The sequence below is a fragment of the Epinephelus moara genome, chromosome 9 (genome assembly GCF_006386435.1).
Source record: "Epinephelus moara isolate mb chromosome 9, YSFRI_EMoa_1.0, whole genome shotgun sequence".
Taxonomy (NCBI): domain Eukaryota; kingdom Metazoa; phylum Chordata; class Actinopteri; order Perciformes; family Serranidae; genus Epinephelus; species Epinephelus moara.
In genome coordinates, this window is record NC_065514.1 from 4,990,376 (window position 1) to 5,017,476 (window position 27,101).

The window sequence follows — 27,101 nt, forward strand, 5'->3', positions numbered from 1 at the left end:
AAGAAGAAGAGGAAAAACAGAAGCAAGGAAAATGGGAAAAAAGTAAACCAAAAAAGTAAACACTAGAGTGACTATATTTGCCTATAGCGCATCAGTAGGATTGTTATTTTGGTTATGACGGATGTACGATAATGTCCCTCAAAATACGATAATTTTGAGTCTCTGGTACGATAATCCCACTTCTCCCACCTGGCAACGCTGAACCTGGTTCAAACAATGTACAGGGTTTTGTCATGCTAATTTGGGGGAAGCAAATAGTTTTTGCGCTCACTGTGCTTTGTGAAGTAACCCGCGTTATTATTTTTATGTTGTTGGATGTGACGTTATTGCCTGCTGTACGGACTTTACAAAACACAAGTGAAAAATAAATTGCCGGATTATTCTAAGTTCTAAAGGAGGACTCGCATCGCTTTCTTTGAGTGCACATCAAAACAATTAACGTAGTCAAGTTAGCATTAGCAGCCAGTAGTGGCTACAGTATAGAACTTAGCCAATACAATTGCAAAACAATAACCATTCACGACATCAAAATTTCATAACACGTTACAAAATCACAATAAACAGTTACAATATAGGCTACGTAACGCTCATATTCTCGTTTTCCATTTTTATTCAGTAATGAATAGAGAGACAAATTTACATTGCCTGCCTGGAACGTTACCCATACAGCAGTCTGGCAACAACGTTGACGGCAACCATGGAAACCAGCCTCGGCATTCTGCTACGGCAACTCCACTTGGACAAACCACACGCAGAACTGCAATACTTGAACCGATAGTAATAATAATGGGGATTTGTTATGAATCCTTTACAGTACATTGCATATTAATTTTATCATATAGTCTGCCTTAAAATTGTGCGCTACATACTTTTTACATTTTAACATACCGTATATGTTTTTTTAATCATTTTATGTCTTTTTTCTAATTCCTATTTCTCACACTGGTGTTATGGCACAGCCTGAGGAGCCACATGCATGCATTTCATTGCAAGCCAATGAGACTTATTATCAAAATCTAGCTACCTGACACCTTCAGCTGTCTCCGTCACTCACATCACCTTTGTGTTGCAGGTTGTAACCGTCCGTTGAGAGTCTCCCGTGTCTCCAGCCTCACAGAGCTGCTGGCACGGCTGCAGAAGAAATAGTCCACATTAAATATGTTGACAGTGAGATCTGTGGAATGGGGTTTGTGAATATTACAGGCTTGTGGAGAAATCTCAGAAATCTCAAAATCTGGACAAATAAAACCAGTAAATTAGGTAGGCTCAAACAAATACAGCATATTTGTTCAGACTCCGTCACACCCAGCTCTTTTTCAGCATTAAGCTTTAGTACACATGAGGGAGATCATGTTCCTCAGCAGGGTGGGACTCAATGTTGCGCAGATAGGTTTGTCATTTTGCATGTGCATCCTCTTTAGAAGTCATTTGGGAGTTACCGTTTTACTGGGAGGGTTGCATGTTTCATTATTTCAGGGATTTTTTTTGCTGATTTTTTGGTAGTAAATGCTGGAGAAATGACACTGTCACAGTGACGTGTGAGTCATCAGGTCGACGCCATCATTCAATTAATAAAAAGTTTTTAAATCCATTGATCGTGTCTTTATTTTCCAGAGAGAGAGGAGGAGTGGAGGGAGAAGCTGGTTCTGAGTGACAGAGTGGACTCTGAGAAAGTCTCTGAGATACAACTTCTCTGTCAGCCTCTATCATCAGCACACACATGTGAAACAGGACACACGCTCTGAGATAAGCAGAGACCCAGCGGCACCTTCTTTACAGGAGCGTCACTGCTGGTGAGAACGCTCTGTGGGAAATACATGATAGTGGTGAAGAGGATGTCAGAGGTCAACAAGGGAAGAAAGACTTTGAAGAGTTGATGTGGACAGGGTGGGTCAGCAGACAGCTCTGGAAGTGTTTTTCAGACGTGTCTTTATTCCCGTCAACTAACTGACGACTAATCAACAGATAACTGGAGGAAAACATGAGGAAACACATAGGTCTTCAGTAAATACCTAACCCTCTGCGACCCTGCGTTCTCATATGACGACATCACATTTTGCTGCATCTTGTTCCTCATTCTGCTGAACTTAGACCTGTTGTCCTCGTCCGTGGACACTTATGTGCCATCTAGTGGTCGCAAAAGCACAATACTTGCCTGATATCAGACAGAACTGTCAACTCGATACTCTATGTTTCCATCTTCAGTCTGACATTGCGTCCACTCTAACTGATTTCTACGGAGGAATTTCTACTAACTAATCACTACAGACCAACGTATCCACCTGAATCGAAAGTATTTTTAAGTCCAATACTACGCCGGCATACGCTTGTGATGCACTGAGTAGCCTAAGTTTGCACACCACATAACTTATCGTAGCCGGCAGATCTGCCACTAAGGTCCTGTTTATACGATTTCAACTGAAAACGGTCAACTTAAGTTGTGTTTTGGCTGATCGTTTACATGACAGTGACGTTTTGGGTGCCTGAAAATTCAACGTTTTGAAAACGGGTTCCAGAGCACAATCTTTTGGAAACAGCACCGTCTTCGTTGTCATGTAAACTTGCAACATGCAGTTCCTGTGAAAATGGAGACTTTTCACACATGCGCATTACGGTTCCAATCACAGTCGACCATCACAGCAACAATGGCGGACTCCCGAGCTCTGTTTGTGCTGCTCACTTTATTGAATTTATCAACGCCTCTCCAGCAAAGTGTAGATTTACTGTAGCCACTCCACCTTGTCGTCCTTCCACACAAACCTTAGTGTGGTTGCCATTTTGTTTGTTTTTACATCACGGCTCTGTAGAAGGAAGTGCATATGCACAGGCACGTGTTGTTTCATTACACAGTCACACCGCCAGCTACTGGCCTGGCATGTATACTGCAGTGTTTTTGGTCATTTTTTTGTTAACAAAACGTTGCTGTCTGAACGTCGAACTTTTTTCTATACAACAATGAGAAACTATTCTGTTTTCAGCATCATTTCCGTGTAAACATGGCCTAAATTTCAGTGGCAAAAGCGGTGTTTGTCTCACCAGGACCACATGACCCACGTAACTGTCTGAGAGACATTATTTACTGGAATTTATTTGAAATGCTTTTCATATTTTCTGTCATAATTTCATTAAAAACTGATACAAAATCTAAAAGATAATTAGTTAAAAATGTAACTTTAATTCAAAAATTACTTGAAACATACCACCTTTAAAAATATTGTTCAGAGAAAGAAAAACGTATTGTACATTTATTTTGATCTAGAGTAATAGGTTTGGGGGTCGCACCTGTTGCATTATGGGCGGAGGCAGTATGGCGGCAGGGAGGCCAACATGGTTGCAGAGGAAGTACCTACGGCCCCAAATTTATAATATTCAGCATGGTCCAAGAGGCGCACACGGTAATTATGGACATTTCAATATATTTTCTGATGCTGTGCTAACTTTTTGTGACCTGTCTATTATCAGGAAATTAGAGACTATTGTTGGGCACGTCTAAATGCTGGACATCTGCTGAGAGACTGGAAAAGTAATTTAGAGATTTGTATTTTAAACCTTGTTTGTATGTTTTTTTATTTTTGGAGTTTTCGTGTTGTCTGTGGGGATTGAAATTTTTGCAATTTTTCAGGACTATTGAAAATAAACCCATCGTCCCCATATGAGGACAATGCTTAGTTTTTTTCATACTTATCAGGTCCTGCTCAGAGAAATTAAAATAACTGATACAAAAATATTTAAAAATGTATTAAACAAAAGTCTGGGTCTCATGAGGTCAAAGCAAATACTGAAGTCAAAATTCTAAATGTGGAAATTCACAAATGTGGTATTAATATCCAGCATTTATCTCCCATGCGGGTTTGAAAAGAGGAACACACTGAAATGTTCTTTCACTCAGTGACTGAATAATCCATGAGGCGTCTGAAATGTGTGTCTGGTGCCTTTATCTCTCTGCAGACTGTCTGAGCATCGCCCGGCCTGGGTAACAAGAGCCGGGTCAGGACGTTCCTTTCAGCTGTCAATTCTTTAGTTGTGTCACAGTAACAGCAGTGATTAATGTCCGCCAGCAGATGTCAGTGACTCCACTGGTTTGATTCAGAGGAAAGGACACACTGCTGGTCATATATGTGATATTGTAGATGCAGTTTTATGGTAAATAGACTTCTATAATTCTACAAGTGTGTCACCTGATAGCTTTAAAGCAGTGTCTGAGTGGGTGAATGACAAAGCAATATGCTGCAGAGCTGTGAAAGTATCTGTGTCTGTCTGTAACTGCAGAAATCAATGATTATCAATGAATTAATCATTAGATATTGATCATGCAGCTGACTCACAGTCCAGCTGTAGGCTGAGGCCCCTGTGCATCAGTGAGTAAATCCTAATACACTGGATTTAAGTCAGTGGAGTGGAAGTCTGTGTTGTTGTTATTTTTGAACATATGTTTATTGATCCTAAACATTTAAGGAGTTACACAAACATATACGATATAAATAAATCATTAATTAATAATATAATGTAATATAAAATAAAATAAAAATCATAATAATTGTGGTTAAAATAAATAAATAAAATAAAATATAAACTAAAATACAACTACTACTACTTCTAATAATTATAATAATAATAATAATAATAGTAATAATAATGATAATGCAGTAGATCAGTAAAATAAAATAAAATTTAATTAAAAAATGAATTTAAAAATTCATCATAATAATAATGGTAAAATCTTTTTTAAAAAAATGACATAGGTAAAAATAAATAAATAAAAAATAAAATACGACTACTACTTATAATAATAATAATGCAGTAGAACAGTATGATAAAATAAAATAGATAAATTAAATTAAATTAAATAATAAGTTTAAAAATTAATCATAATAACAGTGGTAAAATCTTTTAAAGAACGACATATGAAAAAATAAATAAATAATAAAATATGACTACTGCTACTTATGATAATAATAATAATAATAATAATAATAATGCAGTAGGACAAAAACATATATAGTTTAAGCACGCATTTAGGACTGAGTACAACACACTTACCTCAAATAACTTTGCGTCCTTTATTTAAGCATTGCGTTTTCAAGGCATCTTCAATGTCATAATTTTTTACAAATTCCAAAAATATTTCCCAAATATCAATAAACTCAGAAGCCCTATTTCTCACTTTATAGGCGAGTTTTTCAAGAGCCAAACTTGCTGTCAAATCCTTCAACCAATGGCCAAGATACATGCAACTCACATTCTTCCAGCAGAGCTCAACTGAACACCTCTCCTGTAGCAAACATAATTCAACCATTATTTTCTCCTTCCTAGGCAGAATAAAACTGTCTGGAAACATGCCTAACAAGCAGAGCCGAGGTAATGGGGACGAGGTCAGTCTGTATGTTTTTAGTTAAATTTGTGCATAACAAAGTCTGTGAGTAGAAAAATAGAAACTGCACATGGTACCAGCTCTGTGTGTAACTCATAAGACACATTTGTTCCTCATATTGTCACAGTAACAAATGATGTCTTTAAAATCAAAATGACAAGGTTTCATGCTGAGAAATGCTGCTAAAGTTAAAATGACCAGAAAACGAATATGCTGCATGTTAAAACATCCAAGTGCAGCAGAACTGAGTGAGTTATTAGTGCTGTATAATAAAGTGTGGGAGGAAGGTAGCTATTGTTATAAGGTGGCGTACACTGTAATGCATCAATAATCCAATAACACTATTATTTTATTTAATAAACTTTAAGTATATTTTGATGTTTATACTTTTATACTTTCACCTGAGACAGGATTTACTGCAGGACTTCACCTGTAACAGACTATTTCCACGCTGTGGTGGTGGGACTACCTTTGCTCAACAACGTCCACTAGGTGGCGGTAATGTCAGCTGCAGTTAAAGCCCCAAGGAAGAAGAAGAAGACGTGTTGAATGGCTGTGACGTACACCAATCAGAGCACACAATACCGCTGCCTGGTAACCAGCGACCAATAGGAAGCTTCCATATGAGCGCGGATTTGTTGTGGTGTCGCTGTGATAGCTGTGTGTTTAGCGACAATAACGGCTCGTTTCAGCGTTTTAAGACTTTAAAATCCACCCGAAATGAGTCTGACAGTAAGGTAAACCTCTTCGTCTCAACTGCTTACATTAATTTATTCAACACAGTTTGTTTTAATGTGGCAAAGTGAAGCCGAAAACGCTAACGGTAATTCTGTGATGTTAGCTAGCGTTAGCATGTCTGGCTTTTATTATCAGTGTTAGCGGTGTTTGAGAGCTCAGCAACAAAGCTTATTCACAGTTTACAGTTTAAGCATGTTAAGAAAGATGTCGCCAACTATCAAGCTGCTTCTGTAGCTTTCTCATTTGCTTCTTACCGTTTCTTTAAGACAGAATAAAACGCTAACGGTCACAGTTCAGTGCAGCAAGTGAGTGTTTCCTGTTGTGTGGAAGCTAAACAGGTGTTTCATTAAATTCTGTGACACCTGAGAGTCTGTGACCTGAGGAGGAAATGTTACTGGTGGAAAGTACATTTACTCGAGCGTTGTACTTGAGTACAAATTAGAGGTACCTGTATTTTACTTAGTATTTCCATTTTATGCTGCTTTATACTTCTGCTCCACTACATCTCAGTGGAGAACACTCTTTTTACTGCAGTACATCTTAGAGGTATATATTGTACCTGTTACTGACTACATCTATTTTATTATTTTAGTCTTTAAGTCTTATTTTAATCTTAAGTACTAGTGTTAAACACTGTAGCATAATGCACAATCTATTCTATTTTATTTCATTGTTATACATACTTCTGTTTCATTCTCTTATTCTTACTCCTTATAGTCCTCTATTCTTTACATCAGAGCAACTGTAACGAATCACAATACCTCTTTGGGATCAATAAAGTATCTCTGATTCTGATCTCAGAGTAAAATATTGTACTTTTTACTACACAACCTTAAATATGTACCGCAGTAAAAGTGAACCTTCACATGAATGAAGCAGTAATATTAATAAAAGAATCACACAGAATATGGAAAGCACTGACTTTACTCAAGTAGAGGATCTGAGATCTTCCACCACTGGGAATTTCAGCTGCAGTATATTGCCTCTATAATGTTGTCATTTAGGGCTGCAACGATTAGTTGACTAATCGATGACTGATCGACTATTAAAATAATCGGTGACTATTTTAGTAGTCGACTATCGGTTTGAGTCATTTTTCATAGAAAAGTACTATAAAAGTACCCAAAATACTCTTATTGCAGCTTCTTACATTCAGATATCGGCAGCTTTACACACTCTCCCATGACGGTGAACTAAAACCCTTTGGCGTGAGTACGAAACAAGACATTAGATGACATAATTGTGAGGTTTGGAAGAGACACACCGACATTTTTCATTATTTCAACACATTTTTCGATAAAATGATTAGTCGACTAATCGAAGAAATAATTGACAGATTAGTCGACAATGAAAATAATCGTTAGTTGCAGCCCTATTGTCATTATGCTTGAGGGCATACTTGATTTTGATAGTTGTTACCACCTCCATAGTATTGGGGTCACAAATTTTGATAGTTGTGGTTTCAGTACGGCTGCACAATGTGATAAAAGAAAATCATATTACAATTGTTTTGACAGATATTGCAATATGAGTCGCAATTTTTGTGTGAGTGGTAATTTTTGTGTTTCATTTTCACTGACAGAAACTCAAGCTCCAATTTGGATATTGCACTTAGCCATATTGCAATTTCAATAATATTTAAACTAATTTTGCAGCCCAAGATTAATATGCATCAAATTCTGTGACATTAGAGGATTATTTCATTGAAATGACCAAATACTGACAGTATTAGTGTTCAACAGAAAGGTCTTTACACTAGAGTTTGTGCTATCACAGCTATCTAAATTTGTGACCCTGTCTAAACATGGAGGCATCTTTGGTAATACAAGTATATGATAAATTTAACTTGAAAGTTTGCAGTGGGAATATTCCTAAAAAATCCTGACTGGGTCACAGAATTTGGTGTAACACTGGTGTCTGTGTTTCCAGAACTGAACTTGCGTCAGACAAAAACAAGCGCAAGAAGAGGAGAGAGCTCACCGAGGACCAGAAACATGAAATCAAAGAAGCTTTCGAGCTGTTCGACACAGACAAAGATAAAGAAATTGACTATCACGAGCTGAAGGTGAGTCATGAAGGACATGTTCAAAGGAAGAGGTTGCTGTGGTCAAGTGTACTTAAGTGTGATACATTCAAATTGTAAAACTATTTACAGATAGATATGTTGTTAAGATTGTTTTATATAATGCCCCAGCACCTGTAAATGTTTCTGATCATATTTGGGATGTTACACATGGAACATTTATAACCCTTTATCCATGACCACAACAGTGTCCAGTTTTCTGATTGTCTGCGTTGGTGCAGGTGTGTGTTTGACTCCTCCACGTCCAATCAGATCTGTTGTTTCTACACCGACTGACTAACTGTTGAGGATGAACTCAGTTTGGTTTCTGGCTGCGTTCAACACTTTGCAGATTAACTTTTAGATCCAAACTTCATTAACTGAAGATGTCAGTAAAATGTATCCTCTGCGTTACTGATGACAGACCATCTTTACTTTATTAATCATCATCAACACACACATATGAATATGGCGGAGCCGTCATCAGAGGATATTATGTTTACATGACAACATATTCTGTCACGCAGAAGATGAATAGCATCACTGCTCTTGTTTTCTTTTAACAGTGATCAGATGAGAAACTAAATCCAGCAGAGTTCAGACAGCCAGCAGATGAGTTCACTCTCACATGTTAAGGTACAGACATTGATGGAGCGTCGCTGAGACGCAGAGAAATACAAGACATTCATCTGCACACAGATAATCAGGAACAGACTTACTGTTAGAATCATGAATACAGGGATATAAATAACCTGGTTTCTCGTTGTTCCATGTAAAGATCAGAGCCAAGATTTTAAGTTTCATGTAAACTACTCATTGATTGATTATGTTTATGGTGAAGCTATGCCATTAAAATTGACTGAATATACTTGTGTTAAAAATGCCAACAGGTGGCCATGCGTGCACTCGGCTTTGAGGTGAAGAAGGTGGATGTTTTGAAGATTCTTAAAGATTATGACAGAGAGGGTAACGGCAAAATAACATTTGAGGATTTCAATGAAGTTGGTAAGTCTGCTTTCAATTCAGTTAAGTGTCTATGTAGAGTGGGGCTGGGTATCTGTACTCAATACCTTTGTGGTATCGACCAAAATAACCCAGTGCCAAGTAGAGTCGAAGTGTCTCCAGTCAAATCATACCTGTATTTGATCCTTTTTGCACTGGGGGTCTGATCCCAGACCGTCGTGATTATTTAAACGATACCCTAAAGCACAGAGAGGTATTGTAATAAATGTTATATCAGAGGGGCTGATAGGAGGGCAGAGATGAATCATAATACACAGTGTGAATAAAAGCGCCAACGGTAGGAAACAGTCACTTTTTTTGTTGTAGAGCTTTTACACACTGTGCCAGAAACAGGCTGTGAAACCAAAGAGGAAACAAAAGGTGTGAAAAACTGTTATAAATAGTAAGAAATACGAGAGAGCTGTGACCCCTGGAGGAAACATGGAAAGGGTATTAATACATGTGAGTTTCCCAGGAAGAACGAGGGGGTTGGAAAGTTTGCCTCACACTCACTAAAAGTTCTCAAGTAAATCCTCAATATGTTCACATCTTTCCGCAGTGACCGATCGCATCCTGGAGCGAGACCCAAAGGAGGAGATCATGAAGGCCTTCAAGCTGTTTGATGATGACGAGTCAGGGAAGATCAGTCTGAGGAACCTGAGACGAGTCGCTCGGGAACTCGGGGAGAACATCAGCGACGAGGAGCTGCGCAGCATGATCGACGAGTTCGACGCCGACGGAGACGGTGAAAGTAAGTGAACGAGTCATCATTACAAAGTACTTACTTCAGTGATGCAGCGACGTTCATCTTGAGGTGAACAAAGGAGCTTATACTTCACTGTACTGTCTTTAACAATGACACCTTTCATTTGTTCTAACATGACTGAAAAGTAACGTGTTCTTACATGGCATGTGACAGATACCTGGACAGACACTACGTCCTGTAAATGCTGGAGATCCAGAACTACAACTACAACGTATTCTCATAGAACAGTTTGTGTGATATCCTACAAATTTGCAGCCCAGGAATGACATTACGTTGTTACTGTGGTTAAGTTTATGAAGAGAAACATGGTGAGGATGTACTTTAAAATGACTCTAGGCTCACACGGATCCGAACACGTGACCCAGGGGCAAAGTCCCAGTCGCGAGTCCAGTTTTTTGTGACCCATACACAACCCCAACCTGCCTCCTTACAAGCACTCTGGACTGCTTCCTTGTTTACTGCCGTCAGGGCATTGGTCACATGATTAAAGCCTTTCAAAATACGTGGGATATGTGCGAATTTAGGTGCATTGCTTTTTGTAGGCAAACATAGAAGAAATTGTGAACAGCCCGACTCATTTATGATGTTTTTATTCTTCACTTCAGCCAGTGAAACCCAGCGTTACTGAAGTGCTTCCGTGCAGTCCAGTGATGATGATTTAAACATCTCCCACCATGTTTTGATTTTCTAGTTATGGAGCTTGAACGTTCATCAGGTGCGCTGTTGGAAGATAAATACTGTTTGGTTATTCATCACTTCACATTCATGTAGCGCAGAGCGTAATGTTACTCTGGGCACAGACGGAGCAGCAGAACAGCAGGTGCAGTGAAAGTGAAACTTTTACTTTATTTTACTTTATTTATTGTGCTGGGTCTCAGAGTTTTCCTTCCTTCACAAACAGCTGCTCCTCTCATCCATCTGCGTGATCTAATCCGATCTGATAGGATCAGCTGATCTGATCATCCACTCGGGCTGGGTATCTTTAAAAAAAATAAAAACTTGATATTGATACAGATACCTTGACTTTGAGACCATTTCCTGAATTAAATCCGTTTTAACAAGATGACATTACGCATTACCGTAAAAAACAAACAGAAGTTTTATTTTTTATCTCCTTTACATTTTTACAAACATCAATAAATGCAACTGTTAATAAGCAGAAATCTAACGGGCGGCCTTCAGATTACGACAGCTGCCCTGTCTCCTCCACCCGCGACTCAAAACGAACGAACCCGCAAAAGCCTCAGAATTTAGACGGGAGACTGATACACAAGGACAAGGACATACACAAGGTCAGCCAAAAGGAGGTTCACTAATGTGGAAAAAGGGCACACAATGTCATGGAACAAAATGAGTGGTATTGATTGTATTGTATTGATTGTAGCTGTGCAGGCAACATCATAATGTATGTGGCTAAATGTATTTTTGATGTTTAAAATGTAAAGAAAATTGACTAGAGCTGGAACCATTAGTTGAACAACTGATTAGTTGATGGACAAAAGATTTATCTGCAACTGTTATGAGTCATTTTTCAACAAAATGTGATTATTTGCAGCTGCTCTTCGTCATATGTGAAAGCAAATTAAATATATTTGGGTACATTTGAAGACGTCACTGTGGCCTTTAACAGACATTTTCCTGACATTTTATAGACTTGTGGATTAGTAGATTAATTGACAATATGGTCAGGATTAGTGGCACATCCTTGAGATATAGTCACAATGAACATTAAAGCAAATACACTTGTTTTTCTCCAGTAAATCAGGAGGAGTTCCTCTCCATCATGACCGGAGACTCCTGATGAGGAGTTTAATCCAAGCTGAGGACTTTTGTGTAGGATCAGTCGTCCACGTCGTGAGAAGCTGAGTGACTGAACATCTGTCGGCGTGAGCATGAAGGTAAACAAGTGTCAGCCTCCTCTGGAGGGTCTGACGTGGACTGGAGTCACTCACTGGCCTTGTGGTTTATACTTGATTTGTTACATTAAAGGAGCGGACTGTCTGCCTCTTTGCTCGAGTCAGTCTCTCCTGAAGATGTAAATTGTTGTCAAAGATGTTGATATCATGACGCCATCCTTTTATTCTAACTTACTCTGAGTGTTGTCGACTTTTACACGATGCTGTCTTAATAAAAACATGCACATTAACCTCAAAAGTAAATTTGATGTTAGTTAATTGATTTATATTTGGAGGAGACAAATGGAGACATTTTATGTTTCTTCCTGAAGTCGTTATGTAACACAGTTCATACTTTAGAGGACCATTTTTGACTGGTTGTATTTACAGTTTCCACAACGTGAGTGTTTGTATGTGCTATTTATTTTGTATCTTAACAATAAATCTGTTTGCCAATAAAACACTACATTTATGATTTTCATTTACGCCCAACAACATCAATAAGGACCACAAGAATGGTGTGGTTCCAGGTTCCAATCAGATGGATTGCCACATTTTATTCAGACATTTTCGGTTCCCAGAGGATGAACCTGAATGACTTTGGTGACCCTGAGATGTTTCCTTTAGAGCCATGATGAGGTTCACATTTGGAAGTGAAATATTTCAACAACTATCAGATGGATTGTAATGAAAAGTGGTTCAGACATTCATGTTCCCCTCAGGATGAATCGTTATAACTTTGGTGATCCTCTGACTTTCCATCCAGTGCCATCTGTACAGACATATGAGAGGTAACAGGCCCACCACCCCTCCTTCAGAGGAGCAAGACTGAGGCCAAGCACCTGCGTCACTTGTTAGCATTTTGCATCTGTTTATGGCCCTTTTTTGTCTTTTTGTAGTCATATTACATCTCTTCACAGTAGTTCTGTTCCTATTTGTGGTTGTTTTTACATCTGTGGTGGTTTTGCGTCTATTTGTAGACCCATTGCATCTTTTTGTAGTCGTTTTTTGTCTGTAGTCCTGTTGCATGTCTTTACGGTCGTTTCACATCTCTTTGTGGTCGTGTTGCATCATTCTGCATTCCTCTTTCATCTGTAGTTGTATTGTTTTTGCTGTCATATTGCATCTCATTGCTGCTGTTTTGCATCTCTTTGTTGTCATGTTGCATCTCATGGTTGTTTTACATGTCTTTGAGGTCATGTTGCATGTGTTTTCGGTCATTTTGCATTTCTTACGGTTGTGTTGCATCTCTTTGTAGTCGTTTTACATCTGAAGTCCTTTTGCATCTTTTTGCGATCATGTTGTGTCTGCAATCTTTATGCAGCTGTTTTGCGTCTCTTTGAGATAGTGTTGCTTCTCTTTGCTTTCTTGTTGCATCGTTTTTTAGTCTTGTTGCATCTCTTCTTGTTACATCTCTTTTTAGTCATGTTGCATGTCTTGCATCTCTGTTTAGTCTTGTTGCATCTCTTCTTGTTGCATCTCTTTTTAGTCATGTTGCATGTCTTGCATCTCTTTTTAGACTTGTTGCATCTCTTCTTGTTACATCTCTTTTTAGTCTTGTTGCATCTCTTCTTGTTACATCTCTTTTTAGTCATGTTGCATGTCTTGCATCTCTTTTTAGTCATGTTGCATCTCTTGTTGCATCGTTTTTTAGTCATGTTGCATGTCTTGCATCGCGTTTTAGTCTTGTTGCATCTCTTCTTGTTACATCTCTTTTTAGTCATGTTGCATGTCTTGCATCTCTTTTTAGTCTTGTTGCATCTCTTCTTGTTGCATCGTTTTTTAGTCATGTTGCATCTCTTGTTGCATCGTTTTTTAGTCTTGTTGCATGATCTCTTTTTAGTCGTTTTGCATCTCTTTGTAGTCATGTTTCATTTTTTTGTGGTTGTTTTACGTGTCTTTGCGGTTGTGTCACACATGTTTCCGGTCATTTTGCATCTCTTTTTAGTCATGTTGCATCTCTTTGTGTTCATTTTGCATCTCTTTGTAGTCGTTTTACATCTGAAGTCCAACTGCATCGTTGTGCAGTGCATCTTTTGCAGTTGTTTTGCGTCTTCTTTGCTGTCATGTTTAATTTTTTTGTGGTTGTTTACATGTCTCCTCCGGTCATTTTGTATCTCTTTGCTGTCTTGTTGCATCCTTTTTAAGTCGTATTGCATCTTTCTTAGTCGTGTTGCATCTCTTTGTGGTCGTTTGGCACTTCTTTGCTGTGGTGTTGCATCTTGCAGTAGATTTGTGTTTGTAGTCATGTTATGTCTCTTTGCAATAGTTATATGTTTCCTTGTGGTCTCTTTGCGGTTGTTTTGCATCTCTTTGTGGTCGTTCTGCATCTGTTAGTGGTGTTTCATCTCTTTGCGTCGCTTTGTGTAGGTGGTGTAATATTTTAGGTAATATAAGACGATATCTTACACATAGGGATGATGGACGTATCTTTCCAGGCTGAGTTGATGTACCCTCATGACACTAAGTCTTACTGTGCCCTTTGTATATCCATCTATATGTTTTAGATCCAGTTTTGATTTTAGGAAATTATACAAAGTTGTCATCCGACATGCTGTACCTGCTGTACCTCAGCTGTCCACCAGAGGGAGTCACTCAGTCATGATTCAAAGCCTCATGACTTCCTACAGCCTAAATGTACAGTCTGATGACAGTGAACAGCTGATCTGAAAACCAGTCTCTACATATGTTCTAGATTAAGATGTATAATTTCCTTCACATGCTTGGAATGATTTACATAAGTTATGATTGCCAAACTGAAGCGCAGCTGTACGTCTAATTAATAAGTGGTGTTAAATGAACATCAACAAATGACGTAACTGCATCGAATGATAAAAGGGAAGCTTTTCACTTGAATAGCTGATGTTTAAAACCACAGTCAAACAGTATACATCAGAGTAACACTGAGAAATCCCATCTGATGATGAGGATGTATGTGCAGAAATAATAAAGCTTCTGACACACACTGAGCTCACAACAGAGATGCAGAGCACCGACCACAAACCCCTTTAGGCGGATCCTCCTGAGCTCCCTGTTATTTGGCTCCCCACAGACCTTTACATATTGATTTAGATGAAGGTCTCTGGTCTCCAGTCGGTTAGATGAAAACATGGTTCCTGTGTCTCAGCCCCCGTCTGCTGCTCGCATGATTAAGAGGACAGTGGTTAGCTAACCCAATTTGCTTTGGTAATAACTTGAGCCAATCACACAATGACAGAGTAGAGACAGACTCGGTGGTTTTGCCCCGGTGGAACAGAGGTTTGATGTTTCTGAGGGGGACAAATGAAAGTGATGCAGTAATAAGAGGCTGACAAACACACACAATCTGCCAGTGGTGGAAGAAGTATTCAGATCTTTTACTTCTGTGAAAGTACTAATACCACACTGTGAACACACTCCTCTTTGGTAAAGTCCTCCATTCAAAACCTTATTCGAGTAAAAGTTTGCGCCAGCAAAAAGTACTTAAAAAGTAAAAGTACTGATGTTGCAGTAAATTGTTCCCCGTAAGTGTTTTCCTTTTAGCAAATAATCAAATGTACATTTACGGTGAAGTTACAGTAAAATACAGTACTTTTACAGGAGCATACTGTCATATCATAGTAATGTAATGAGCTTTAACTTTGAGGTTGTAGTTAAATATAGTAAATCTACCAGAGCATAACTGCAGTGACATCACAGTTTACAGCTGTCACTTCACAGTAGTTTACTTTAAAAATGATATAGTAACTTACTGTGAAAGTTAAGCCCAGTTCAGACCAAAAATTCGCAACAAGACAACTAGATGAGACGGTGTATCATCTCTAGTCAACAACTCTCTTTACTTCTGTTCTGATTTGCAGCTTTTCAGACTTATTTTATGGCTGAATATAATTTGTAGCTTCTTAAAATCTGAATGAGGATTGATAGTGAGATACTGGCTACAGCTGCATTTGTAGTAGTGATGACTTTGACTCAACCAGCGGACTTCACTACAAGCTGATTGGTTGTTGAAACAGGCGATGTACTTTACGTTCTAAAACCAGCCACTGGCGGTTTGACCAGCAGAGTTGCTGGTGACATCAACAGCCAACTTTTCTCTGCAACATTCTAAAACTGTTTCATCAATCTTTGGTCCAAACAGCCTGTTTTTAGCTTTGCCACGACTCATGTTCAAGCTAAATACCACTGCTTTGTCGGTGGACATACGCGTCCAACTATGACGTGCTGGGTAGCCTCCTGGATTCGTTTCGGACATTCATAGATGGCATGTCAATTTACAGTTGTTACATGTGTATTGTCCTTTCAAAATAGACTTCCATTTTTGTAAATAAATGTGCAGATAAAAAAAAACAACTTACAATATAGGTAGAGCACTTCGTTTTTAGGCAACAAACTTCCCTTTAGGTTTAGAAAGAAAACATCATGGTTTGCCCTAAAGTCACATGGGAAACAAGGTGAAAATCCAGAGTTCGTTAAACCCATCGTTGTGAAGGGTCCCTCTGTGTGTCAGTTTCTGATGCAGACGTCCACCGACATAGCGGCAGTAATTGACGAGTTGGCAGTAAGAACAGGCTGGATCCAAGAAGGTATTTAAAGAGTTTATTAAGCTTATGAATAAGGAGAATTTTCTCAAAACATAAAGGAGCTCTTCATCCTTCAGTTTATTCTAAAAACATTCAACATCAACACATCTGGAGATACATGGTTTTCACTGGACAGGAAGTAACTAAAGCTGCCAGACAAATGTAGTGCAGTAAAAACAAGACGTATGAAGTTTCATAAATTGGAAACATTTAAGTGAAATACAAGTACCTCAAAATTGTACTCAAGTACAGATCTTGAGTAAATGTACTCTACTACTGCACACTGCAGAACTTGTGTTGCAGAGTGTGTGTATGTGTGTGTGGCTGAAGGTCAGCGCCGACGTTGATTATCAGAACCTGCATCTGGTCTGAGATCAGGGACAGACATCATGACTTGCCCTTGCTCTGGCACATGCTCAGCTGTCGGTCCCTGGACCAGAGCAACACATGCTCCAGAAATAAACCAACCCAGTTCCTCCCCAGTTACAACCTCAAAGTCGCCCCCCTGTGGTTTCCACTATATGACTGTGACTCTGCACAAACACACTCACACACACTCACACGCACACACTCCTTTGTATTGCGAGTAATCATCTGTGTTGATGAGACTTCTATAAATACATGAGTCTGGCAGACCCCGCCAGGGTCTGATTGCTTTATGGTTGGTTTAATTAGTATAGGTTAGCTTGGGCTCCACATTTAGATGGGCTAATGGGATGAGAGCACATTTACTGATGTTTTACACTGATGGAGTTTTGACTTTGAGCTTTCTGTTTACTTTTTCCCCAAACTTCAAGAGCAGTCAAAGCAAGGACGATCGAGAAACAACCAAAAGAAAAAGTCAGATCTTTTACCAAACAGTCCTTTCTCCAGGATTTTTACGATGTTGCAGTGGCAATAAATAATGCCAGTCCCTGTAATTTCTGCGCGACCTTGCAATTTTGTCCAATCACCCTCCAACCCATCACAAATAAATTCTAATTTTGTGGGAAACAAATGCATAATAAGCTCCAAATCTGAAAACTATTGCCATTTCCATTTGCCCCTGCAATTTCATCACAAAAACAAGCCCATAATTATCGGAACATGCATCACAATTTGTTTAGAAAAGCAGACGTGACATAATCTCAGGCTGCAACAATCCCAAAAACAGCCACAATATTCTGGAGGAAGTCACAATACTAAAATGTAGAAATACGCTTTCAAGCATTGAAAATTTGCTGAAGAAAAAGTACAAATGTATTAGCATCAAAATATACTTAAAGTACAAAAAGTAAAACTACCTATTATGCAGAATGTTCCATTTCACAATAATACATATAATATTGTATTATAATTATTTATGTATTAATGTGTTCATCTCTTAAATGTCGCAGCCGGTAAAAATAGAGCGTATTTTTTTACTTTATATACTGAATTCCATGTATCTATATCTATAATGATACATCATCATTTATTTTATCTTATATTGTGTATTATGAATCTAAATCTGCATTGAACCAGGACTCTATTTTTCCATGTTTTTGTGTCAAAGCATGTAATGGCGACGACAAGTTTAGGAATTAGTCCAGTATTGAGAGAGGCAGCGGCAAAACACACTGTAATTTAATGTTAATGGGCATTGCACCATGGATGTACGTCCAATCAAAGTGCTTATTTTTGTCACTGACAGGCTCAGATTGTTACTGTAAGTGTCTGAGCACATTACAGGAAGGATCCCTACAGAGAAAGACATTTTTGTTAGAGTAAGATCCTTTTTGTTTAACCAGAAACAGCCCTGAAATCACTGTCAACAAACCCACCAGACTCCATTTAAATAAACGGTAATTTTATTATGGTAAAACACGCTTCATTCAAAGTAAACAGCAACAAAATAAAACTCACAAACCCCGTCTTGATTCATCTTCCCACTGTTCCAACAATCTCCAACTCTAGTTTGGTTGAAATTAACCCTTAATTCACCCAGTTAGATGTGACAACATGCTGCCTCTATACAGGCTAAAACTACTAATTATTTAAATGGAGTCTGGTGGGTTTGGTGATGGTGATTTCAGGGCTGTTTCTGGTTAAACAAAAAGAATCTTACTCTTAACACAAAGGTCTATCTCTGTAGGGATCCTTTCCATAATGTTGTCAGACACTTTGAATAACAGTCTGAGCCTGTCAGTGACAAAAACAAACACTTTTAGTTGATGTTCATTAACAGCGCACAATTGCCCCAAGTGGTTACATCACAGCCTGTTTAGTAGCTGTCGGCTGCAGCGCTCTTGCTCAGTAATGGACCAGTTTCTAAACTCATCGTCTCCCTTAGTCACTTAGACACAAAAACACGGAGAAATAGGATTCAAGTTGAAATATCAAAGTTACCCTTTAAGTTTCAGGGTGTGTGTATCATCATGAAATGGAAGTTGAAGAATCAAAAGTAGAAAAATGTCCCCTGTGACCTTTGTATTATTATATATGATGTCATGAGATTATTATAACTCATGCACGTCAGTTACTTACGTACAGTCCCTTACTTGTCTGTTAGGAGAACGACACAAAGAGCTGGTAAACTACATGAAAACACTTCACAGTCTGAACCTTTGAAGTGTTTTTCTGTTTTTTACTGTCATTGTGAACATGACCACCGTTACGTGTCTTTCTGTTTGCACAGTGGGCGCCTCTGAAGCGTCTCGTTTGTAACCAGAGTCACAGCTCCGCTCTTGTGTCCACCTGTCAGTCATTAGGCCAGCTATGCCGACCATGTGACAACACTTACCCTCCGACCCTCGCTGAGACAAGGGGACACGAGGGGGGCTGTTCACTGGCAGGTTTGGTTAGATGTGTGACGGCATGTTGGCATCAAACTGACGTCCACAAGCGTCCGTTCATACAGACAGGACGCACATTAGTCATTTAGATAAGTGGCTGTTATAATGATGATAAGGAAATCCTCCCGTAGGCACAGCAGAGGAAGATGTCAGCATTCAGGATGGTTCTGTTTATGAGGTGTGTCAGCTGGGAGTGTGACACCCATGTCCAGGTGGGGGCCGTGACCTTTGACCCGTCTCGTAAGAATGACCTCAACCTGCACGGCCACCATGAGTGGAGCCACATTGTGAAATGATTGGCATCTTAAGCAGCCCGCCATTGTTTTGAGTTTCATATGGACATTTTATGCATTTTTTAATTTATTATTTATTCTTTACTTTTTAGATGTTATTGTAATGGAACTAACATCATCAACTGACCAGCTAAACAACAGAAGAATTAATTAGCAATTTTTAGTTTTTATTTTTAGTCTAGTTTCTCTCCTAAATTCAGTTCCTGCATCTCTAGTTTACAGACAGTAACACTGGAAAAATCAACATAAAATTCACCAAAAAAACAAAGAAATAAAATGGATGCAGTTATTTGCTCCATATAATACTAATAATAATAACTTTATTTATATAGCACCTGTCAAAACAGAGTTACAAAGTGCTTTACAATTGGGGTGGCTGATATGGCCCTAAAATAATATCACAATATTTCATGGTATTTTTGTGATAACGATATTCTTGACAAATTAATTTAAAAAAAAAAAAAAAAAAAAAAGTATTTTATTATTAATTTAAGAACATAGAATTGCAACAAAGTAAGTGACATAGTTTTACAGTTTGCTTCAAATAAAAAAAAAATTCAGTAAAAACTAAAATGATCTCTCATTTCTTTAGTTTGTGAACAACAACAGTAACTCAGAGTGAGATTCAGATTCTGTTACAATGTTAATAGTTCAACTAAATAAAATCTACCAGTAATTACACATTAAAAAGCTCCCAAATACAAAAAATGTCCCCTGGGATCTATATATATATAAATCAACAGGTGATTTCCTTCTTTTAGTAAAATCCTAAATGATTGTTTTTTCCACCTGGACCTTTATGCTCTGCCATTCTCCTCTAATCATCACGCTGTAACCTGTGACAGGCTGTTATGATACCACAACTATCACACAGTCACATATATGGAGTCTTTACACGCAGGTTTACATTACCAAAGGTTTGTGACAAAATCACTTGATGTGTGTGCACGGCGAGAGAGGAGAGGGAGAGACGCTGTGCTGCTGCCAGAGGAGCCGCTGAATGAGTTCCCTCTGAGCTGTAAGTCACTGAAAGAGTCTGAGAAGTCCGGAGCTGTTCATAAAACATTCAGGACGCCACAGTTTATTCCACACTACTGAAGCTGCTCCTCTTTTTGGAACCACTGCGCAGTCGGTAATAATTTCTCTTTCAGCCATGCTTGTTGTGCCGTGGGTAACGGTATGATGTCAATATATCAACTCGTCGAAATATCGTATCCCGATATCATATTAAAAATTATACTGGTATTATCGTGAACGAGATGATATGGTACACCCCTTCTTTACCATAAAAATGAATCTAAAAAATATCTATATGAAGAAAACAGTATAAAAAGTAACATTAAATGCCAAAAGCCAAACAATAAAAGTGAGTTTTAAGATGAGATTTAAAAGATGTGACTGAGTTTGTCTCTCTGTTCTTATACCAAAAATGGTAAATGAAAAATAAAAACCAAATTGATAAGTCGCTATATATATTTTTTAAACAAAATGACCAATTAATTAACTGGTTCCAGCTTCTTAATTAATATTTGCTGATTTAATGAGTCTTCTATGACATTAACCGAATATATTTGGGTTCCTGACATGTCTCACTATTTTCTGTTAATAATAGACTGAAACAATTAATTGATGATTAAGTAAAAACATCTTTAGAGTTATCATAAAAATAATAAATAGCTGCAACCCTGTAACGCACATTATAGCTGAAATAAATTAGTTCATGGGCTTATCGACCAAAATAAAATGTATCGTCAACAATTTTAATATTTGATTAAGTGTTTCAGTCAATTATTAACTAAAATTTAGGATTTGCTGCTTTTCTGTTTTATTTCATTGAGTTTTGGAAGAAAATTTTCCCACTGGTTCCAAAAAATCCACAAACACGGTTTAATTGTTAATTAACAGATTAATCGGTAATAAATGCAGCACTACATTCAAGGTATGAAGATTTATTTGTCACATGCTCTTAGGATATACAGTATGTACTGAAATACACGCTGTGTTAAGAAGGAAATTAAGCATAATAATTAGAATAAGAGGAAAATAACAGAAACATACAGAGTAAAAAAATCAAAATATATTTGATAAAGGTGTAAAAATGCAGAAGTAAATATTTGTCACATGCAAACAAGAGACAATAACATAAAATATACGCTGTAAAATGTGACAAGTTGATCATAAAGCCAATAGTGTTGAACAAGGACAGTAAAAGTAATAGTTTATAGTGTTTTGTTAAGTTGACTTTAAATGTAATTGTATTTACTTCAGTTTGTTAACATCTAGTAGGTAAACTTTCATGACAGATCACAGCTGTTTTTTAATATTTCATTACAGTAATAATTCCACAGACTGAATCATGCACAATGACAGAAATGGTGAGCTCTTCATGGAGAAAGGAGACAAGGGGAGCGGACACAGACATGAGGAGGGAATGCCTCGAGACATGCTGTGGATCGCAGACTATGCCAGGCAGTTGGGTGAGGATGGATTAGTTTACACTCGCTCATGGCTTTCACAGTAACTTTATCTCTCCAACAGCACAGCTTCTCCCAGCCCACACCGCCCTGTACTTCTCAGACACTCTGTAAAGTTAGAGACTTTGTATGTCTTTGTATGAGAAACTGCAAATATCAGAGTCGAGTGACTTTTCTGATCGAGTCAAGCTGTGGTGGAGGAAGTATTCAGATCCTTTACTCACGTAAAAGTACTAATACCACTGTGAAAATACTCTGTTACAAGTAAATGTTCCTTCATTTAAAGTATGTAAGTATGAATGTTATAATGCTGATTATTTTCTCCTTTAAAGAATTGATTGTTTGGTTTGTAAAAAGAGTGAGAAATGTTGGTCACAGTGACCCAGAGCCCAAAGTGACACCGTCACAATCTTTGTTTTGTTTAACCTCAACATTTTTACTGATACGTTCAGCCCAGTCATCAGAAGAAAATGTTGCACATTTCTGCAAACCACAAATAAGTTCCATGAGTATATTTCATACATATCATATCAACGTTTCTACAGTGACATAGTATATGAGCTGATTTTGTCATGTGGAGGTGGAGGGGTCGGTGGATGGTGTGACACCCTGGAGAGATGGCTGCCAAGCTGTAGACCACTGTCTGAGACCAACAAACAGCAGCAACCTTTAGCTGTTTTTCCTGCCAGGATAGTGCCATGACAAGCAGTTGTTTTTTACCAAGACATCGCCGCATTTCCTGCCAGGATATTGCCTTTTCCTGCGGGGATAGTGCCACAAAAAGTGGTAGTTTCTTTCCAAGATATTGCTGCTTTTCCTGTCAGGATAGTCCCATGAGAAGCCGTTGTTTTTTATTGAGACATCACTGTTTTTCCAGCGGAGATAGTGCCATGAAAGCAAGTGTTTTTTACCGAGACATTGCTGCCTTTTCTGCCAGGATGGTGTAATGAAAAGTGGTTGGTTGTTTTTGTTTTGTTTTGTTTTATACCAAACAACGTTTCGATCCCAGAGGGATCTTCGTCAGGTCCATTCAGACCTGAAATCAGATTGAAACGTTGTTTGCTTATTAAAGTTTGTGGCATGGAGTAAGTGTGCAGGCTCTACCTCTTTTTCATTCATTTTTTTGTGCCGGCCTTGTACCTACGTGATGTGCATATAATTACCCGCTTGCACCCTTGTTTTGTACCAAGACATCGCCACAAAAAGCGGTTGTTTTTTTACTGAAACATTGCTGCATTTCCTGCCAGAATAGTGCCACAAAAAGCTTCTTTTTTTTTAACCAAGACAGGATATTGGCAAGAAAAGTGATTGTTTTTTGCAGAGACATCACTGTTTTTCCAGCAGAGACAATGCTACAAAGGTCTGTTGTTTTTTACCGAGACATCGCTGCGTTTCCTGCAGGGAAAGTGCCATGAAAAGTGGTAGTTTCTTTCCAAGATATTGCTGCTTTTCCTGTCAGGATAGTCCCATGAGAAGCTGTTGTTTTTTATTGAGACATCACTGTTTTTCCAGCGGGGACAACGCTACAAAAAGCTGTTCTTTTTTACCTAGACATCACTGAGTTTCCAGCGGGTTTAGTGCCACAAAAAGTGGTAGTTCTTTTCCAAGATATTGCTGATTTTTTTTAGCAAGAAGCAGTGTTTTTTATTGAGACATCACTGTTTTTCCAGCGGGGATAGTGCCATGAAAAGAAAATGTTTTTTACCGAGACATTGCTGCCTTTTCTGCCAGGATGGTGCCATGAAAAGTGGTTGGTTTTTTTTGTTTTGTTTTATACCAAGACATCGCTGTGTTCACTTCTGGGATAGTGCCATGAAAAACGTTTGTTTTTTACAGAGACATCACTGTTTTTCTAGCGGAGACAGTGCCACAAAAAGAGGTTGTTTTTTTACTGAAACACTGCTGCATTTCCTGCCAGAATAGTGCCACAAAAAGCGTTTTTTTAAACCAAGACAGGATATTGGCAAGAAAAGTGATTGTTTTTTACCGAGACATCACTGTTTTTCCAGCGGAGACAATGCTACAAAAAGCTGTTCTTTTTTACCGAGACATCGCTGCGTTTCCTGCGGGCATAGTGCCACAAAAAGTGGTAGTTTCTTTCCAAGATATTGCTGCTTTTCCTGTCAGGATAGTCACATGAGAAGCTGTTGTTTTTTTTTGAGACATCTCTGTTTTTCCAGCGGGGATAGTGCCATGAAAAGAAAATGTTTTTTACCGAGACATTGCTGCCTTTTCTGCCAGGATAGCCACAGAAAGCTGTTGTTTAATACCGAGACATCACACCGTTTCCTGCAAGAATAGTGCCACGTTTTTTACCAAGACATCGCTGCCTTTTCTGCCGGAATAGTGCTACAAAAAACGGTTGTTTCTACTGAGACATCACTGCAGTTCCTGACAGAACAGTGCCACAAAAAGCTGCTGTTTTATACCAAGACATTGCATCATTTCCAGCAGGGATAGTGCCATAAAAAAGTGGTTGTTTTTTTACCAAGACGTCACTGTGCTTCCTGCCAGGATAGTGGCAAGAAAAGCAGGTATATAAAGCCCAAACATGATCTTCTGCTAACCACAACCCAGTAGTTTTTGTCCCCAAACTTCACCACACGTTAACCACAGTGCTGTTGAAACATAATGGTAGTTTGAAGAAACGTACCATGCCAACATTTCTTCTGCCTGTTTGGTTGATACATTACAATTATTAACATTATTAGAAGGAAAAGCAGCAAATCTTCACATTTGTGAAGCTGAAACCATGAAATAACTTCAACCTTCAACATAGTTTCTCATTAATTTTCTGTCAGTCAACTCATCTAAGAATCGTTTCAGCTGTTCTTGTGAAAACTGTTTGGTAGTTAGATTTATAACAACAACAAAAATAACATTTTATCAACTTTTCATATGTTTTGTGTGCTAAAATCCTCATTTGTAAAGTAACTAAAGCCATCAGATGAACGTAGTGGAATATAAAGTACAATATTTCCCTCTGACATGTAGTTAAGTAGAAGTGGAAAGCAGCATGAAAAGAAAATACTCAAGTACCTTAAATTTGTACCGCTACCATTCACCACTGGAGTCAAGGTACAATGAGGCCTTCTCTTTAGACCTCGTAATGAGCCGTCAGATGAAGAAACGTGCTGCTGGAAGTTTAAGAACAAAGAAGAATGTTTGGAGACTTCATGTTTCCAGTAATAATATTTTCCGGATCTTTCTCCGCACACATCTGGTTCCCTTCAGAACAAGCTTATTGCTTCTGTCAGTGCTTGTTTATGTTTCCTCAACACCTCGTCCAGCTCCTGCACTATCTGCCTACACAGGCAGTGAGCGTGGATGCACACAGGGTTCTACATTACATATGGACTCCACACATACTGCACATACTGTGTATACTGCACATACAAGCATCGTTTGAGTGAGTGGAGACAACAAACTACAGGACATGCAGACCTTGGTGTCCACTCACTCTGATAACTGTCCATCCTGAGGACAGTTTGGTTAAATATTTAACATTCAGATAACACACGACTTAAACATTTGTATGAGGAGCTGCTGATCTACTGTTATGGATGATTTAAACTCTGAAAGGTAGTGATGTGTGCACAGGGGAGGAAAGAGACTGAGGCTTCTGTCAGATGATCATTGAAGGTTTGTTTCAGAACCAGAAGGATTTCCCTGGCAGCTTTAAATCGACCATAATTCAATTTCAGCCGACTTCCTGAAGACATGGTGAAGTACAAACAATCACTGTTAGCCTTTTCCCCTCCGTCCCACCTCTTTTCATTTCCTCCGCCCTTTCCTCGAGTCTAAATGGTGCGGACAGGAGTCTAAACAGCTCGTTGGGGGGGGGGAGGTGGGGGTAAATGAACAGCATATTTCTTTTTCAGGAGGAGGTAAAGGATGGATGCAAACCAACGGTGAGGAAATTAAAACACGTAAATTTAACACACCAGAACATTTCACACATTCCTTAAAGCCTAAACGCTAACAATCTGCCCTGGTCTCCGTCTCTGTGTGTTGTAGGAAGGAAATCATGCACAAAATTTATTTTCAGGTGGAATTATCGTTTACGCTTCGACTGTTTCCTTTCCATCAGCAGGTTCTCACTGACTGAAACTCACTGACCTACAGTGTGTAGCATGGAGGCTCCTGGTAAGCTGGAAATCAACTGATAATGAGATCACTTTGACAATCTGCATGTAAAATACCATGTTTAAATACTGCACATTAAAAATTAACTTATCATTTTTCTATGCATTGAAAATTAAATCAAATGAATGAATGTAATGCGAAAGAAATTACTTGTGGTAAGAAACAGAAACACTCATCTACTGTATGTAGCTTCACTGAGCTTTAGCTTTTAGCTTATCATTGGTTTTACGGCCCACATATTTACCGGATTTACCCATATGGTAAACATGATTAAATAGGCTGCTTTGAAATCACAAAATTTGTGGTTCTAAACGTTTGGAGATTACCGTCAAGGCTAGTTGATGAACGACTGTAGATGACGAGCTAACTGCTAACAAGCTAGCCAACAGCAAACATGCTAGTTCAAGAACCATTAGTCGGCCAAAATAGCTCTGTAAGCCGCCCTTTTATTTTCTCAGGACTTTACCGCCCGCGTCACTTTCACCATTTAGGTCTACGGCATTCTCGGAACCCATCGGCTGTATTCGGCGTCTGACTTCCGAATACAGCCTCTGGGGGCAGACCCCTGATTTTTTGGCATTCCGGTTTGATTTGGGCGGAGGAGGCGAATTTCCGTTTCCGACTTCCGTTTATATATAAGTAAATATGCTGAACCATTGCGATGCATTCAGAGTTTGCAGTGACGCCAGTTATGTTCCGCCTCGTTAGTTCACCGCACGGAGCGTTTAACCTGGCAACAACTGCAGCCGGCTCAAACGTGATTGGTCAATATCACGCGGACTACAAACAGCCAACAACCGGAAACCAGGGCTCTTCCGCTCTTCTTCCGGAGGCAAGATCTCCGGGGTTTGCCTACAGACTCTACATTCACTGAATGTAGACTCTGTATATAGAGACTAAGTCTATGGTAAAAAGTCTTTCTTGGCCACAGGGCATCACGTGATGGATGTAATTACAATGTGTGGCCACTACGAAAATT

At 38.7% G+C, this 27,101-nt stretch overlaps 1 protein-coding gene across 1 annotated transcript; it reads left to right on the plus strand.

Annotated features, from left to right (window-relative positions):
- The first annotated feature begins 5,999 nt into the window (after window positions 1-5,999).
- On the plus strand, window positions 6,000-12,295 carry cetn3 (centrin 3). Its single transcript, XM_050052623.1, has 5 exons — window positions 6,000-6,108; window positions 8,039-8,174; window positions 9,062-9,176; window positions 9,733-9,924; window positions 11,697-12,295. Exons 1-5 carry the CDS (start codon window positions 6,092-6,094, stop codon window positions 11,738-11,740), a joined length of 504 nt encoding a protein of 167 aa, XP_049908580.1. The 5' UTR covers window positions 6,000-6,091; the 3' UTR covers window positions 11,741-12,295.
- The last annotated feature ends 14,806 nt before the right edge of the window (window positions 12,296-27,101 follow it).